Below are 19,224 nucleotides of genomic sequence, written 5' to 3' on the forward strand. Positions count from 1 at the left end.
ATGATGATGATGATGATGATGATGCTGATGATGATGATGATGATGATGATGATGATGATGATGATGATGATGATGATGGTGATAATGATGATGATGATGATGATGAGGAGGAGGAGGAGGAGGAGGAGGAGGAGGGGAGGGAGAGGGGAGGGGAGGAAGTGAGGAACCGCTTAACCCTTTGATTAAAAAAAAAAACATGTTGAAACGAGTCTTTAAAAAGTCTTAAAAGAAGGAGGTGTCGAAATGTTGTTAGCCTGTAACATCAGACCATTCCTGAAAACTGTTTGGATTCTAATGACTAATGCTCTTAAGCCTCCGCTTTGTTTCCCCATACAAATCCTTGAAACCGAAAGCATCAATCTCAGCAGGGTGTCTCAGTAAGCTGGGCGCCTCGTTATGGAGACAGGAACTATAAAAGACGTCAGGAACACTCCAAACAGCTTCACTAATTTGAGCTTGACACTAAGTTAGTCGACAGGGAAGTTAGGGTTAAAGATTTAATTTGTGCCATACAGAAAACATATAAAAATAGTTTTTGAAGTAGTTGAATATATAATAATATATTCGATTTATAAGGAGGACCAAGTAGTTTAAAATAAGAGAAAAGTGGCGAGCGATAGATTATGACGAAAAACAATTTAATTTAATTGTTTCCCAGTAGATATCTTTTCCCAAGTGTCGTATTTATCAAAGAGATCATTGATTTCCGTAAGTGTTTGCCTTTGATTTTTTATTTGGAAATATTTTGTGAATTGTACTCGTAATTAATGATAATGATTATATTGGTTACCTTTCTTTCTGATATAAATTGTATGAAAGATATCATATATAAAAGCAGTCAAATGGAATAGAAGTTTTAGTTAAATTAATTAACGAAGACATAAATATTATGGGCGTTTCTGGATTTTCTCCTTTTCAGCAAAACACGATGAATGAAATACTAAAGATGGATCAGAGATGAGAAGATGGCCTTGTTGTGGCGAGGAGTGTTTCGTTTATCGTGTATTGTTGGCGTCATACCATCTGTCCTCTTTAATCAAATTCAAGCTATCTACCATTCCATTCGATTACTTTTTTTTCATTTCTTCGAGCTTCAAACAACAAAATTTGTCTCATGAATGAGAAGAAGAATGAAGCTATTTTTTTTAACGTATTCACATGGTAAACATAGACAGCCATCAATCAACAGACATGTAGGCATGACATAATATGGATCTAGGAAGACAATACTCTTCAACAGTCGTAACGTCACTTCCTTCCTATTGACGCATGGTAACTTAGTAACATTGGCTCTAAACTATCGGAACAATGGCGAAATATGAAATATTTCTCCGGCGAGCATAAAGGGCATCCAGAGGGGAAAAAAACATAAATTTGATCATGTTTTGACTTGTACACATTCTGATCACAAGGCATATGAAAGGTTTTAGCCAGCATGAAAAATAAAAAGTTATGATTTTCTTTGTTTAGAACCAAGATGGCCGCCGTTGCTGGGCGGCGTGACATCAGACAATTGAATCGTATTTAATTTCATGATCTTGACCATTTCGTGGTTTTCACTTAAACTGCTAAACTTTCGTTTACTATCGTTGTATTAAGAATGATTTCGCCTTTTACATAACACCTATAATATAATTTATTAATGTATTTACCACATTTTCTATAATTCAATTATATTATAGGTATTATATAGACTACTGCATTTAGTTTGCAATATATATATATATATATATATATATATATATATATAATATATATATATATATTGCAAACTAAATGCAGTAGTCTATATAATACCTATAATATAATTGGACCATGTCTATATATATATATATATATATATATATATATATATATATATATATAAAAAATAGACATGTCGACTATTGCGAAATATTCGTAATGAGCATCTCTACGTCATTAAAACTGATTGAAATTGAAATTTTATATCACACTATATAATACATTAAGGATTTTGAAATGTTATGTATTCCTTGTGCGCGTAAATTGTTGATTTATGAAGTTAACTTTTGGGACGAATATTACGAATTTTTAAGTTTTCAAGTAGGCAGGTGATCATGGTGGTGAATGTCACCAATCGTCTCCAAACGGTACAATGTGGCTGTGATACTGACGCTTAGAATTTTACTCAAAACAAAACTTTGAGTTAAAGTAAATGCCCTTTACTACGGAGGGTGAGTTTTGTTTCGTAAATTTAAAAAAAAAAGGCAAAAAGAAACAAACAAAAAATGGAATGTCTGAATTCTGTTCATTTTTACGTTATACCCATTATTTGGTTTGTGTTTGTTTTTGTTTTCCTCTGGGTCATTTAGACACACTTGCCCGATAGAGGTGACCCGGTCACATATGCTTTTGTTCAGCTAAAAGTCCGCACTTTGACAAAATGATATATATCTTCTTGATTAGTTAATTGAAACCCACCGTCTCATTCTGGTGATATGTCTTTAAAAAAAAAGGGGGGGGGGGGCATTGGTACAAAGTCACTTTTAAGCCTAAATTATGATTATATTTTGTTGTCGAAATAATAATGTTGTGATCAACTTAGAAGAATGTAAATATGTCGCTTCTCAAACTAATTAAGTCTCAAATTTTGTAACTCCAACTGTTTTCATTTGAAATTCTATTTTCTGAAATCTCATTCAGCCTGACACAATAGGAAAATAAGGCTATTAGTCACTTTTATTTGTGAAATCTAAACTAAGAGCATCTCTGCCTTACATTGACTATGGAATACTGTAGTATGACACTCGCCTTTGGACCAGAAAGTCCAAGATTCGAGTCCTGTTTTGAGCGGCGCATAGTTTAGTCCTAGGAAAAGGTTCTTTACTTACATTTTCTCACCGTACTCAGGTGTAAAATGAATACCTGGACTTTAACAGCGTTGTCTCTGTCGGAAAAGTTGATATCGCCATTAAAGCTTCATGTCTCGTCCTTCGTGTTAAGTGTTGCTGCTGTTTAGGGCGACGGATCTCTCGCGACGTGCACTTATTTGCAGGTAGATGGTCCAATTCCTAATGGGCTCGTTGTTGTAATGGTAATCTCAACAACAAAAAAATGATGAAAAATATTGTCCATTAAAATAATAGTAAACTGTTGTTTTTGTTTGTTTTTTGTTGGTTTTTATTTTTGTCTATTTGTTTGTTTGTTTGTATGTTTGGTTGGGTTTTTGTTGTTCTTGTTGTTGTTGTTGTTTTGTTGTTTTGTTTGTTTGTTTTGTTGTTTTGTTTTTTGTTTTCTCAAAGAAACAAAATCTACTGTTTTCAAAAGAGACTTGGATTTTATATATAATTATAATCTTATAAATTTATTTTTAATACAAATAAATAAATTGATTAATACACATTTTATTTACATAGCGCCTAATATTGGCAGTGTAGGGATCCTGATAACTTAGTTGGTAAAGATTTCGCTTCACACGCAAAGGGATCGATATCGATCCATGATGAAGTCCAGTTTGTTATTGTTGTTTTTTTAGCACATTTAGTGGATATTGCCCTATATAAAAGCTCTTTTTTAAAAAACAAACACGTATTTAAACATGTTGGCCAGAAAACTCGACCTTCAATTATCGATTGATTTAAATGACCCTTATCTTATCAAAAGTCTCAAACCTGGGACCTCGCGAGGGTTTCCTTAAAGTCCCAGGTTTTGTGAGTTTCTGCCAAGACAAGGGTAATTTAAATTGATCGATATTTTTGAAGGACGAGTTTTCTGGCCAAATTTTAAAAAATTAATGCGTGTTTTTTTTTCAAAGTACGACAATTAACTGGTTAACTCCCCTCCTTACCGACCATTTTCATGAAAACTTTATTTTTTTCACACTCAAACTGAGTAGAAATAAGTATAAACTAGACGTCTATGCGTCATGTTTGTGTAGTATAACAAACTTTATCAAATTAAGAAACTATGGAGAAGGCGCCGGTAAGTATAACAAAAATGGCAGACTTCAGTGTGGAGGAAAACTGGAGAGAAATGTGGAACAGGGAAACACCAAGAGGAGGAAACATCATTAAAGATCCAACCAAAAGAGTGCCTGCATTCAATAACGCCAGGAAATACTGGACTTCCTCAAATCGCCTCTTAACTGGACATGCAGAACTGCATCAAATATGTGCAGATGGAAACTTCGAAACAGTGATACATGCCAGAAATGTCAGGCAGCCCCAGAGACCAGCGATCACATCGTCCTCCACTGTCCAGTCACTAAACTTGAAGGTGGCTACGAAACAGTCCTTAGGGCGGAGGAAGACTTTAGAAGCTGGGTTGACGAAATAAATTTGGAGGTGTAGCCATACGCTACTACTACTACTACTACTACTACTACTACTACTACTACTACTACTACTACTACTACTACTACTACTACTACTACTACTACTACTACTACTACTACTACTACTACTAATATAAGATAAAGATCCGAACAAATGTGTATGAAAGGTGCCAGACAAAGTAAGAAAGAAAAATACAAGAAAAAAAACCTATCTCAGGTTCAATGTACGAGTATGTGCTGTTTGATGCAAGTGAAGGTTCACAGCGTAAAACGCGTACCATTGTGAAGAATATAGGTACCTATTAAATTTGTCCCAATTATCGGGAGCCTCTGTGGGGTGATGGTATCACGTCTGACCGGTAATCAGAAGGTCTGAGATTCGATCCCCAGTCGAGGTGACTAATTTTTTGGGATGGTTTATTTTTCTTGTATTTTTCTTTCTTGCTTTGTCTAGCACCTTTCATACACACTTGTTAAGATCTTTATCTTATAATAAACTTTACAAAACAAAGATGTTTCATTTCTTTAAATTCACGGAACAAATCTGAATAAGAACAATGTATAATTTATTTTATCGAAACAAATGTGACGATTTTTATTGTAGTTGATAAGGAGAGGGTTAAATATTGAATCGTATCGGTCTTGTGGTAGGACACTCACTTTCGGATCGGAAGGACCTTGGTTCGAGCCTCTCTCGGCGCATAGTTGAATCCTTGGAAAAGGTTCTTTACTCGCATTTTCTCACGTGTGTAAAATGAGTACCTGGTCGAAAAAAAATTAGTGAAATCGCCTAACAGGGTCATGTCTCGTTCTACTTGTTACGTATTTTTGTTGGTCATGGACACTTTGTAAAGCGTCTTGAACACGTTTAGTGGATATTGCGCTATATAAAAGCTCAAGTTTTTTTTGTTTTTTATTTTTTGTTTTTGTTTTTTGTTGTTTTTTTTTTGTTTTTTGTTTGTTTGTTTGTTTTGTTTTGTTTTTTTTTTGGGGGGGGGGAGTTAAGTACTAGGTTCAATAAATATCGTTCTAATGGTTTAATATAGATATAGTGAAGTTGACATCACTCGGGTCTGTGTTATTGTTTTTTGCCATCCACGTTTATGAGTAATTCTCACTTAACTGCATTATCCAGCCTATAAAAGTTCATGGTTACACAGAGTTTTGTGTGTCGGTCTGTTATACTTCCGGATGGCAATGTTGTGAGCTTTTTAGCCAAGCGCATACTATCTATATCTTTTTTTCTGTTACAGTACAATCCACGCTCAAGATCCGGATAAACCATTATATAAGACAAAAGGGGAAAAAAATAAATAAGTTAGAAACAAAAATGGTCTCCATCAAATCGGTTTTCCCTCGTCTCGTCAAGCAAGTGACGACAATGCCAGTGATGTCATCAAATCGTGTTGTCTCGACCTCAACAAGATCGGATCAAGGACTGACGTCAGTGAATCTGGACGTCACCGCGGTAGGTCGGTCTTGGCAACGAGGATTTATTGTAATTGGTTGTCTTTTAACAATAATATTATAGAGAAGACCGTGATTTAGACCCGTCGTCTAAATCCATGAAATTAATAAACAAAAATGAATATAACAGCTTCAAAAACAAAAAAAGAACAAAATGCCAAATCCGTAACGTTTTGGGCTCAAAGCCCTTCTTCAGCCAACAAGAAAAAAAAACAATTTGATAAAACATATATACTAAATGAATGTATTTGTTTTTATGTATTCATTGTTTCTGTTGTTTGCTGAAGAAGGGTTTTGAGCCCGAAACGTTCCGTACTAGGTATTTGTTCTTTTTAAAAATAATTGTTTGATTCTTTATTCTTTATTACTTTATGCAGTCCACAGTTTCTAGTTTCTAGCAGCTTAGTATCACTTTGACTGGTCTAAATCCAGTACAGTGGAGTTGCAATATGATATACTCGCTTAAGAAAAAAAAATCATTTAAAATAAACATTTCGTCCGGTCCCGTTTTTTTTTCATTGTATCAGCCAACTAACTAATCAAAGTCAATAAACACCAATATGTATCAGCCCGGTTGAAATAAACATTTGCCTTCCATTGTGGTCTTCTTTCCGCACTTCCATGCTCGTAAGTTTATCTTAAGCAGACTCCACTATTTATTGTGTCGGGATGTTCCAGACTACAAAAAAAATGGCTGTGCAGCATGTCTACTCTGTATAGTTGGAAGTTATCGGAAATGTAATATTTTGGTTTTTCGCTTCTTATTCCCACTTCTAACATTGGAAAACCCGATCATTTCTTAGAAAAAACATTGTCGTTGAATAATAATTTTTCAAAAGTTATAATAATATTGTCAAAAATTATTCTTACTTGCTTTGGAAAGATTTTGCTTTCAGTTAAACAATTCATGAATATAAAGTATTACACAGTGATATAATTGTTGTCAATGTTATACGTACATTCTTTTGTCTTCCTTTGAATGCAGTGCCCTTTCCACAAGCCAGTTGGAGCTAACGGTGCGAAAGACGCAATGGCTTCAAAACGTGACGTCAGCAATGACGTAAATAAAGTAGTCAGACCATTTTCGGATGTTCCAGGACCCAAGGGGTTGCCTGTTGTGGGAACGCTATTTGATTACTTCAAAAAGGACGGGCCAAAATTCTCCAAAATGTTCGAGGTGAGCGCAGTGATTAATAATATGGGGGGAGGGGAATAGGGTAGTCGTCCTTTAAGGGGCGGTTTGGGTCTAATTATTAGGAAAATCCTTCAAAAATTTGATTTTGAGATTTTGGTGGAAAATGATATTTTATTATCTTAGAAATAATATAATTGAAGTCCAAATTCTTAAAGTAGACTATAAAGGCACGAAATACACAGTCGAAAATGGTACAGGTAGTAAGAAATGTGTGAAAAACGGGAAGCCATTTTGCTATTTTCTCAATATGGCATTTTTCTAAGGGTATGGGAAACTGTGTCAAACGTTTCTCAGAATCTATTCAATGAAATTGTCTGAAATTTTCCACAGTTATGACAGAGATAATGTATTGTGTCACCATAGAGAGATATTTTTGATAAGATTTGTGAATTTTAAATTATAATCCTAAATCTGAATTTTTTACATCAATTTTGTCATAACATTTTGATTCTCAACTTTGTAATGATCTAATAAAAATTCCATAAGCTAAAGCCGTAAAATCTCTCTATGGTGACACACTATGGTACAATGTTGACAAGAGGGAAGAATATGGAGGTCATTCCTTCATTAGTTTTTGTGGAACGTTTGCCACAAGATTGTTATATTTTTTGATGTCAGACCCCCAAATTAGATCGCAAAATGGGTATCAACACAGATAATTAAAATTTTTCACCATAAATGTTGTTTTTTAACCTATATTGATGATACAGAATGATTAAAACCGCCCAATATAGGTAATTAAATTTTTTTTAGAAAAGACCCAAACCGCCCCTTAATTAGACTCATAAGCTCATGCAATCTATGTACATCCCGTTTTGCATGGCTTTAAACGGATAAAGAAATTACTTGCTATCCTTTATATAGAACGCCAATAACTCTAAAAGCCACGGGTACGGAATCATTGCGGAGGGGTGTGTGTGTGGGGGGGGGGGGGGGGGGAAGGGGGTCAATAATTCTCGACTGCAGAAGGAATTGATACCGGTTCTTGTGCTTGTGATGCGAGTGCTCTATCAAATGATCTATCGGGATCTAAGTTATCAATGATAATATTATTTTTCTTACCTACTGTTTACAAAGGTGTATTGTACCAGGCTGTATTGGCTTTTCATCACTGTTGATGCTAAATATTATATGTTCGTTAAAAGAATTACTGTGTCCAGTTTATATTTTTTAAATCGTAGCCTTCATGAACTTGTAGAATGATATTTCCCAAAGTAATTACGTCACAGTATAAAACGAAGATCACGATATCAACATACATAAGAAAAGTAAATAGCACGTTATCGTTAATAATGCTCAAGAATTAATTTTATGATCCCATTGTTTAAGGGGCGGTTTGGTTCTTTTCTAAAAAAAAAAGTTAATTACCTATATTGGGCGGTTTTAATCATTCTGTGTCGTCAATATAGATTAAAAAACAACATTTATGTTGAAAAATTTTAATTATCTGTGTAAATACCCGTTTTGCGACCTAATTTGGGGGTCTGACATAAAAAATATAACAATCTTGTGGCAAACGTTCCACAAAAACTAATGAAGGAATGACCTTCATATTCTTCCATCTTGTCAACATTGTACCATAGTGTGTCAGAACAGAGAGATTTTACGGCTTTAGCTTATGGAATTTTTATTAGAACATTACAAAGTTGAGAATCAAAATGTTATGACAAAATTGACCTTAAAAATTCAGAATTAGGATAATAATTCAAAATTCACATATCTTATCAAAAAAATCTCTCTGATGTGACATAATACGTTATCTCTGTGATAACTGGGGAAATTTTCAGACAATTTCGTTGAATAGATTCTGAGAAACGTTTGACACAGTTTCCCATACCCTTAGAAAAATGACATATTGAGAAAATAGCAAAATGGCTTCCCGTTTTTCACACTTTTCTTACTACCTGTACCATTTTCGACTTTGGTTTTCGTGCCTTTATAGTCTACTTTAAGAATTTGGATTTCAATTATATAATTTCTAAGATAATAAAATATCATTTTCCACCAAAATCTCAAAATCAATTTTTCGAAGCATTTTCCTAATAATTAGACCCAAACCGCCCCTTAAACTGTTGAATACAACAAACAGTTCACTTTCTTTAATGGATCGTCTCTTGTATTGCGACGCAATTGTTTTGGACTACGTCAGGCTATGAGATTATGAGAGTTATTATTGGACCCATAGCCATCTCAAATACTTGCCTGTGAGGCGAGGCAATCAGCCTAACAGTTTATGAGGATTTATCACAATATTTTGACACAATGATGAGTGAATTGCATTATGTCAGGATATAATTATAACTGCATGATATAATTATACCACACAGGTTTATCAACAAAGGGCCAAAGAGTACGGTCCCGTCTACTATGAGAAAGTTGGTAATTTTGACTGTGTTGTTGTCAGTGATCCTAAAGAATACAACAAGCTGATTCGTAAAGAGGGCAAATACCCAAATAGACGGGAAATGGAGCCGGTGGCTTTCTATAGGACATACAAGGGATTAGACTTGGGGTTGGTCAACTCGTAAGTCATCTTCGTCGTCGTCGTCATCATCATCATCATCATCATCATCATCATCATCATCATCATCATCATCGTCATCACCATAATCTCAGCATTTTCATCATCACCACCACCATCATCACCACCATAGTCATCATCACCACCATCATCACCATCACCGTCGTCATCTTCATCATCATCATCATCATCATCATCATCATCATCATCATCATCATCATCATCATCATCATCATCATCATCATTATCATCATCATAGTCAACAACTACATCGTCATCATCATCATCACATCATAATCATCGTCATCATCAAAACAACATCGTCACCACTATAATCATTGCAATTCATCATCATCATCATCATCATCATCATTACTATCATCTTTTCCACCACCGCACACCCACAACCACGATCAGCCCCACCTTTTTCTACTTTCCCCATTACCAGACAAGGAGAGGAGTGGTACAATCAACGGACAGTGGTCAGTAAAAAGATGCTGAAGCTGAAAGAAATCTCCCAATTCAGCGAGGAAATGGGGGAAGTGGCTGACGACTTTCTCGTCAACCTGACCGACACTAGAGATATGAACATGGAAGTCAAAGGACTGGAACAGGAGCTTTTCAAGTGGGCCATGGAGTGTAAGGCATCAAATCTCTATCGTTAAAATGAAAACAAAACAAAAAATAATAAAATAAAACATATATACATACACATATATATATATATATATATATATATATATATATATATATATATATATTATATATAGGATAAGTAGGGACACTCACATTTTTCTGTCGATACAATTGTTTCAATTGGTTTCCGTTTCAGTCGACAATGTATCCGCGGTGTACTCACCAACACTCTTATATATATATATATAATATATATATATATATATATATATATATATATATATATATATATATATATATATATATTGAATCGTGTTGGATACATATAAGGTACGAATAGTGCTCGACATGTAGCAATGGAGCGAATTATTATTTTATTATTTACAACAATGTTGGAGTCAGTCTACATCGATGTTTCAGGCCTTTTCAGCCATCGTCAGGACTGTGTGTTACATGAGTTACAACACACAACAAACCAAACTCATGTAACACACAGTCCTGAAGATGGCTGAAATATATATATATATATATATATATATATATATATATATATATATATATATATATATATATATATATATATACGGGATGGTCGTTTTCTTGTATGTGTTTTTTTTTTCTTGCTTTTTCTGGCACTGAATCGTACATACATTTCTTTCAGATCCTTATCACCATGATAGCATTTTGTTACACTTTTTTCTAATATTAATTTTTACACATTTTGGAAAATTTCATGGACAACAAATAATTCTTAACTTTTTGTCTCTACGTTTAAGCTGCTGGATCAATATTATTCGAAGAAAGAGTTGGTTGTCTGAACAAGCAGCCGACAGAAACAGCCCAGGCCTTCATCCATAATCTGGAGGGCTTCTTCAAATATCTCCAGCCCCTCATGTACAACCTGCCACTTTACAAGTACGTCTCGTACGACACATGGAATAAGTTTGAAAATTTTACAGACAACATCCTCGACATTGGACAACAGATGGTGGAAAAGGTAGGTTATTCGTGACCAGTCGCCTCTAAACGGTGTTATCTAGATAGGGGGTACCAAGATTACGAGAAAAAAAATGTTTAAGTTAAAGGGTCCGGCCCCTGACCAACATCAGGGCACTTGATAGGTGATATTATAATTTGTTCCGATAGAGACAGCGCTGTCAGTGGCCAGGCACTCGTTTTACACCTGAGTGCGGTGAGAGCATATGAGTAAAGATTCTATTCCAAGTACTCAACCATGCGCCGCTCAGAGCGGAATTCGAACCCTGAACTCTCCGGTCCGAAGGTGATTTTCATACCACTAGACCATATAGCCACACAATTTAAAGCCAAGACGGTTAGAGTTACATAATTTGATTATTTAGAGGTATAAGAAACTACTTTCATTATTATCGGTTTGGCATGGCATTCATCCGGACAAAATTTCATAGTGAAGAGCTTACAGTCACTTTTAATTTTCATTTTCTGGATCATCCCACCATAATACTGAATTGATCCGACTGGTCACATTTTAATTGTTTCTGTTTAAGTTTTAGTATATATCAAAATTATTTAGAAAAGTTTGTTTTACGACATTTAAAACACTGATAGGCACAATAAATGTTTGGGTTTTTCTACATCCATGGGGTTAACCAAACTGATTGTACTTTTTGTCACTAGAAAATGCTGGCCCTGGAGAGAGGCGACGAAAATTCAACATCTGCTTTCCTGACTTATCTGATGGACAAAAACAAGAGTACAATGAACGCAAGGGAGATCACTGGTCTCGTTGTGGATCTGCTCACGGCTGCTGTTGAAACGGTGAGGATTTGGTCTAAATTATGTTATTGACACAAAAGTCTATTCAATATTAATTAGGCTTTCGCCAATAAATCACACAATTTGATGACAACATACATGAAAGTGGAAAAAAATGGTAAATGGAACGAAAAAATAAACTGATACCACTAATAACCACAAAAAATACAACAATCGTAATACCACTAATACGTACAATAATAATAATAATAATGATAATAATAATAATAATAATAATAATAAATAATAATAATAATAATAATATAATAATAATAATAATAATAATAATAATAATAATAATAATAATAATATAATAATAATAATAATAATAATATAATAATAAATAATAATAATAATAATAATAATAATAATAATAATAATAATAATAATATAATAATAATAATAATAATAATAATAATAATAATAATAATAATAATAATAATAATAACAATAATAACAATGGCAATAATAATAATAATAATAATAATAATAATAATAATAATAATAATAATAATAATAATAATAATAATAATAATAATAATAAATAATAATAATAATAATAATAATAATAAATAATAATAATAATAAAATAATAATAATAATAATAATAATAATAATAACAACAACAACAACAATAATAATAATAATAATAATAATAATAATAATAATAATAATAATAATAATAATAATAATAGCAACAATACAATTTTTTTTTTTTTTTTTGAAATTCAACTTTAACATAATAAATAGAAATACTCATTAAAATAAACACTCAATAACATTCTACAGGTGTACATCTCACATGAGGCTCTCGTTTAAAAGAGATATGCAAATAGCAAATATTGAAACAAATTTGATTTTTTTATTAATCAAAGAATGCATTGGACTCAAAATGTACATGCCAAAAACGACAATGGATATAGATATATGCATTTTAAAAAATAATTAGGCCTATCGATAATAATTTACAGTCAATAGTTGTATGCTGATTTGAGAGCTTTCATATTAATGTCTTTTTTTTTTTAATTTTACAGTAAACATTCCGTTGTAATCGGTGAACTTCATGTTATAGTTTAGATGTGTAAATAATTTTATGGTTTTCAATCCTTATTCCTTGGTTTTCATCAATATATTGATGGCAAAATTTTGATATTTAAAAAAAAAACCCAGAAAAAATCACAGTTGTGTCTGTTGACTTGTTAATAATCAAAATTATTTGGCTCAATTTTTCTTAATTAAGGGCACTTCCGGTTGGCATCCTGTATACTCTTAGCTATAAAACGTCGCAATTCTAACACTGTGTTACTCCTTCCTCAGGCATCAACAGCCACCACTTGGTCTCTGTATTGTCTTGCCAAAAACCCACAAGTACAAGAACGCCTGTACCAGGAGATCCAGCAAATCACGCCCGTTGGGGAAACCCCTACGGCATACCATCTCAGCAACATGCCCTATGTCAAAAGCATCCTCAAAGAGACCCTGAGACTTTACCCAATCGTCTACTCCACCAGTCGCCATATTCAAGAGGACATCGAGATTGGTGGATACAACATACCAAAAGGGGTAAGAGATAAAACATTTTTATGTTACTCTGACTAGCTAGTTTCTAAGTTGTATATTTTTAATGTGTGACCCACACGTCTCAAAATGGTAATATGTCGGGATGAATCGAACTCCCAAAAGTGAATTTAGAACTAAAATGTTAGGAAAAACAGACTTGTGTATATTTTTTTAATGTATGACATTACATTATTTTCTCTCTATCATAACGAATAGATCTTAACAGAAAGTATCATATTTTTTGCTATAAATTCAATTTCCAGCTTATAACTATCCCGACATAATACTGATTTGAGACGATGGGTCTGAGTCTGAAACAAACGTGGTATGTCTTTTACAATGTGCTGCTAGCTATTTGGAGGTCTGAAAACAGAACGCAATTATGAACTTGAAACATTGTTGTAATGGACAATATTTTGGGGCGTTTTAGAGTATTTCCAATACATCAATGAGATTATAGCAGTTTGGATCATCAGACGTAAATAAGCAGAAGGTCTGCCTTCAATAATATTCTGGGTATAATATTGCCTTTGCATCCGTTTAACCTCCTTCTCTTTAAAAGGCGGATATAATAATATGCGAATACAACGGGCCTCTCGATCTCGTTGTTACAATGTATTCGAATAGAGACACGAGTTAATGGTTTAGTTAAACTTTGAGCATAATATACTTTGAAAAAATTTAGTTGCTTTTGAGTATGATTGTTGGTTATAGGTTTTAACATGTTGTGAGACGTTTTTAAGTGCGAGAATGGATTGTTATGCATATCAATAGAAGACGGGCACAGTGTGTTTTCAATTTTCTAATAATCAGGCCTGCATCTGCCCCCTGAAAAAATTGCCTGAAAATCCGCGAGACGTTGGGTCCGGGACCTGGGCGGAGCCCTGGTATGGGGTCAGGGGGGACAACGTCCCCTGAAGCCGAAGCTTTTTCAATATAACATGAGCAAAGATCCCCATTTCCAGGAATATTTTCTTAGAATTTTACCAATTCAATAGGCTGTGAAACAAGATGAAAAAATATTTTCATTTTTTTTTCCCGGCGGAGCGAAATTGCCGGCAAATTTACAGGCCTATAATAATGGATGAGAATATTTTCTTTTCTACCGAAATGAAATGCTATACTAGACCTATTAATATTTTTTCAAATGTTTATCCTATTGCAAAGAGGTGAGCAAATGATATTCAGCAATGCACGGTAAATTTTAAAATCCATTTTCCAGAAACACGTCCAAGCCAATTTATACGGAATGTACCGTGATCCAAAGTTGTTTCCAAACCCTGAAGAATTCAAACCGGAAAGATGGCTCAAAGAAAACAAGATGGACGCAACTATAAAAGCCACATCAAATCTCGTATGGGGACACGGCCCGAGAATGTGTGTTGGTAAGCAGCATAATGTATTATTTACTATTGAGTTTTAAATGTCTAGATAGTTTAGAATTGGATGCTAAGACTAAAAAGATGAGTAGACTCTAATAACATTTATTTTAAGACTTCTCTCATTCCCAGAGAATATAATTCTTCATAAAAAAATAGCCTGTAGAATGAAAAAATAATAATGCTGTTTCCATTTTTCTTTTCTTTTTTTTTTCATGTTCAATCATTAATCAATTCAATTACTCATTTTCAGGTCGTCGAATTGCCGAGCAAGAAATTCACATCCTTTTGGCAAAAGTAAGTATTGTGATTGAACTTTGAAATAATTCTATATCCACTGTAAGTCTAATTTTCTGTGGATAACGACTTCCTTTTTATCAATAGTTTTACTGTGAAGCTTTAAAGTCATGTTCTACCATATTCAGGTTACAACCTGTAGGTAGAAGGTTGCAAAACGGAGAGCGATAGCACTGAACCATAAAGCTGTCCCTATAGTTTACAATTTACGTTTTTTCATGACCACTTCAATGAACAGAGTTTGTGCATACATTACTCAGTTTGAATTTATTATTCCGTCACTAGAACATGATTAGATATCCTTTTTAAAATTCAAACAGAAAAAAATCCAGTCTTTTTGAATGGCTAAGATAATCTGTAGAAAACTAAAGCTGTCTATTTATTGAAATATCGACATCCGCATGTCCCATAGATTTAAACATTACGAAAAGATGTTCAACAAACGTCTTTTTGCCTGCACAATTGAAGATCTTACATTTCTCTTTACATCTCGTAATTTGTGGCGCCAAAGTTGTGAAAATTTGATAATGATATGTTCTTCTTTCCTTTCTTATAATGATCGCACTCTTGTATGCGCGATGTGTTATGTCGAAAGGCAACGCTAATTAGAAAGACTAACGTCAATGTAACATCCTCTGTGTATATATCGGACTGAACCGGAGGGCAAAAGTGAATTGAAAATTAAAATGGTCAAAGATTATATTATGACTTTTTACTTTTAAACTCCAATAGAATTTTTAATTCATTCTTCTCTATAGAACAAAAAATATCGAAAAAGTTCATTTTTCTGGTTATGAATAAATTAATGCTCATCGTTTAAACCACCCCAACCGAAGTGGACATAACTGCATGTCAGATAATCCCAAAACATCGACCATTACTTGACTTGACTTGACTTAGATGCCTTTCGCGTCTCGACCGAAAGATCGGGTCGCCTTGGCTGTTTCCAGTATTTCCTGTGTGAGGTGTCTCCAATATTGCCGGTCCTCTGCTAGGGTTCTCAGATTTTCAAGGTCCCCTGCCGTTATGAGACTAATGCTTTGTCCAAGTGTTGTGAGGTTTTTGTTTAGGATCACGGGGAGTGTTGTGATCGGTCTTCCTCTGAAAAGGTTCCCGTGTTTTTGGAAGTATCCCGACATGGCTTGGTTTGCTGGTATGTTTTTGTCCCTGCGTAGTATGTGACCGAAAAGTTGCCATCGTTGTTGTAAAATGTCAAGGGAGATTGGTCTTTTTTTTGTGATCTTATAGAGTGATTCATTTGAGATCTTTTTGGGGTATTTGATGTCCAGTACCCTTCTTAGCTGTGTGCGATGGAAGGCATCCAGATGTTCTTCTTCGGATTTTGTCAACGCCCAAGTGCCGCAGTTATACAGAAGTACCGGTTTTACAAGAGCATGGTACAGTTTCAGTTTGGTTTTTCTCTTTATTTTGTCACCTCTAATCCATACATTGGTGAGTTTACTGAGTGCGGCGTTTGATAGCTGTTTTCTTCTTTGTACATCCTCGTGTCTCCAATTACAGCAATGTTAAAATAAGTTCATGCTTTGGTTCGTTATCAGACCTGCAAATACGTGCACGTTAGTCTCGACAATATACCGTTTTCGTGCGATAGTTTACGTTTTGTATATTCTATTTGTCATTCCCCAGATCATTCAAAAATTCCACCTCAGCTACAATCACGAAGACCCGGAGCCCGTGTTGAACACCATGATGACCCCAGACAGACCAATCAAGATACAGTTCAGTCTCAGGAAATAAGTGATCCGTGGAATGGGAGCGATCTGTGTTCGAGTTTTCGTCCAAACGAGACATTCATCACATGATTTGTTGCTGTCCAATGATTGGATGCATCTTAATAAATTATGTTAACACACTGCTTTGTTCATGAAAACTACAATTAATATACCCATAGCTCGAGCGAAACAAAAAAATAACCTATTATGATGTTGTATATTTCGAAAACTATGACCACTTTTTATTTTGTAGGTCATTTTGAGCCCATTTGCAATGTTATCAATGGCTCGAGCACATGGAACAATGATAGAGATCACGCACCCCGTTTTCACGGTCGTGTCGATCATGGGCTTGAGCCGACGTGCACTTATTTGCAGGTCTGATAACCCAATTCCTTATGACGCAAAATATTGTCCATTACAACAAATGTAAAATTAGGCTCATAAGTAGGTTAGGATGTCAGACCTGCATATATGTACACATCGGCTTGAGGCATTACATGTAGAGTTAGACCCGTCCGTGGCCTTTGTTTAACTTAAGCGCTGACAATGGCCAAACAAATAAATGGGCCATCGTCTCATAGCGGGGATACATCTGAATAGACTAGGTGCTGGATACATAAATATTCATAGCCCGAAAATGAAATATGGGATTGATTTCTATTTGCAATGGCGGAGAATAAATACAATTTCGTATAATGCAAAAAGAAAAAAAAAAACAAGCGGTGAACAGTGGGTATTTTAATTAAACACATACTATTGATGGTAAAACATGTGTAGTTTGCTATGATTACCAATGAATGCCTTTGTTTACATTATGACGATTGTTCCAGAGGCCTGGTTATCTAATTGTCTGTTGACTCGCTGGCTTTCGTTTATGACGGTGGTGATAGAGTTGGAGGTTGTGACAAAAATTAATAAATAAATACAAATAAGAATAGAAATTAAAAAAAATAATAATAGAAATAAAAAATGACGATGGCAATGGCATTGATGTCAGACCACCCATTAAATTTAATCACATAATCTTGATTCTTTAAGAAGATAAATGTTTACATTACTTTTGTCTTTCACTAATTTCAAGTGTTAATGTTACAAATTAAATACATTTCGTCCACAGATATTATGTCGGAATGATATTGATGAAGAAATAAAGTTAAAATTTAAATAAAAGATTGACTTTTTGATTTATCCTCCTGGAGCTTCAGTTGCACATATGGCCGACACAGTACTGCTGTACATCGCGAAGTCCCTGGTTTCCGAGTTTTTGCCAAGATGACGGTCATTTTAATCCTTTGATATGTGAAGGATGAGTTTCCTGACCATAATTTTAAATACGTGATTTCTTATAGTAAGGCAGAGTAGATCTCCAACCATCACGGTCTGCTGCTGCTATCTTTGACATGTGTCCCCACGTCCGTTTCAAGGCCTTCATGTCACACTTTGGAGTCCTTTTCCACGTCTCCAGCTCCGAGGGTCTCCTTCTCCCTATGTGGGGTCCATCTGAGAGCGACCCTAGGTATAGCGCTGCTTCTATCTTTTACATATTATGTCCCCATGTCCACTTCTAGGCCTTTATGTCACACTAGGAGTCCTTCACGTCTCCACCTCCAATGGTCTCCTTCTCCTCTTTACTCCCTGTGGGGTCCATCTGAGGACGACCCGCCCTAGGTATAGCACTGCTGCAGTCTTTGACAGCTGTCCCCACGTCCACTTCAAGGCCTTCGTGTCACACTCTAGAGTCCTTCTCCACGTTTACACCTCCAAGGGTCTCATTCTTCTCCTTACTCCCCGTGGAGTCCATCTGAGGGCGACCTTAGACATAGCGTCAAAATAAATTATTAGAAAAAGGAAGTTTAAGTTTTTCCAAGTTGAAGAAAAAAGACGAAGTCTCCACGCAGAAGGCGATTATTTTTACTCAAATGTTAAATATTAGGCTTAAAAATAATAATAAAATCCAATTTTTAAGCATCAGGTTCATTCGGACATGATAGGGTTTTGATACGATTGATCACATTTTATTTCGGTTCAGTGGGCAAATCACTGATGGCCTTTCACCAACGTGCCTTCTTTTCGTAGACAAAATGATATTAGATGTATATATCATCGCCTGAGTGCCAGAATTACTATAATATAGTAAAATTGATGGTCGGCGGATCAAACCTCTGAAGTCCCGATTTTCAAGATCGGTGGATCAAAACTCTGAAGTCTACATACTACAAGCTTTGCGCACTCTGCATTTAATTTTGAGTAGAGGTCTGAACATCCCAAAATTAAATAAAACAAGGTGCGCACAGCTTGTACTTGTATGTAGACTTCAGAGGTTTGATCCTCCGACCAACGATATC

General features: G+C 34.7%; 1 protein-coding gene across 1 annotated transcript; it reads left to right on the forward strand.

Annotated features, from left to right (window-relative positions):
• The first annotated feature begins 441 nt into the window (after nt 1-441).
• On the forward strand, nt 442-17,849 carry LOC144962541 (cytochrome P450 10-like). The gene is made up of 11 exons (XM_078895568.1): nt 442-708; nt 5,548-5,762; nt 6,747-6,938; nt 9,284-9,480; nt 9,926-10,116; nt 10,890-11,110; nt 11,770-11,910; nt 13,225-13,470; nt 14,690-14,852; nt 15,100-15,143; nt 16,791-17,849. Exons 2-11 carry the CDS (start codon nt 5,625-5,627, stop codon nt 16,899-16,901), a joined length of 1,644 nt encoding a protein of 547 aa, XP_078751694.1. The 5' UTR covers nt 442-708; nt 5,548-5,624; the 3' UTR covers nt 16,902-17,849.
• The last annotated feature ends 1,375 nt before the right edge of the window (nt 17,850-19,224 follow it).

The sequence above is a fragment of the Berghia stephanieae genome, chromosome 1 (assembly GCF_034508935.2).
Source record: "Berghia stephanieae isolate SIO BIC M18660-M18661 chromosome 1, UCSD_Bste_1.3, whole genome shotgun sequence".
Lineage (NCBI taxonomy): Eukaryota > Metazoa > Mollusca > Gastropoda > Nudibranchia > Aeolidiidae > Berghia > Berghia stephanieae.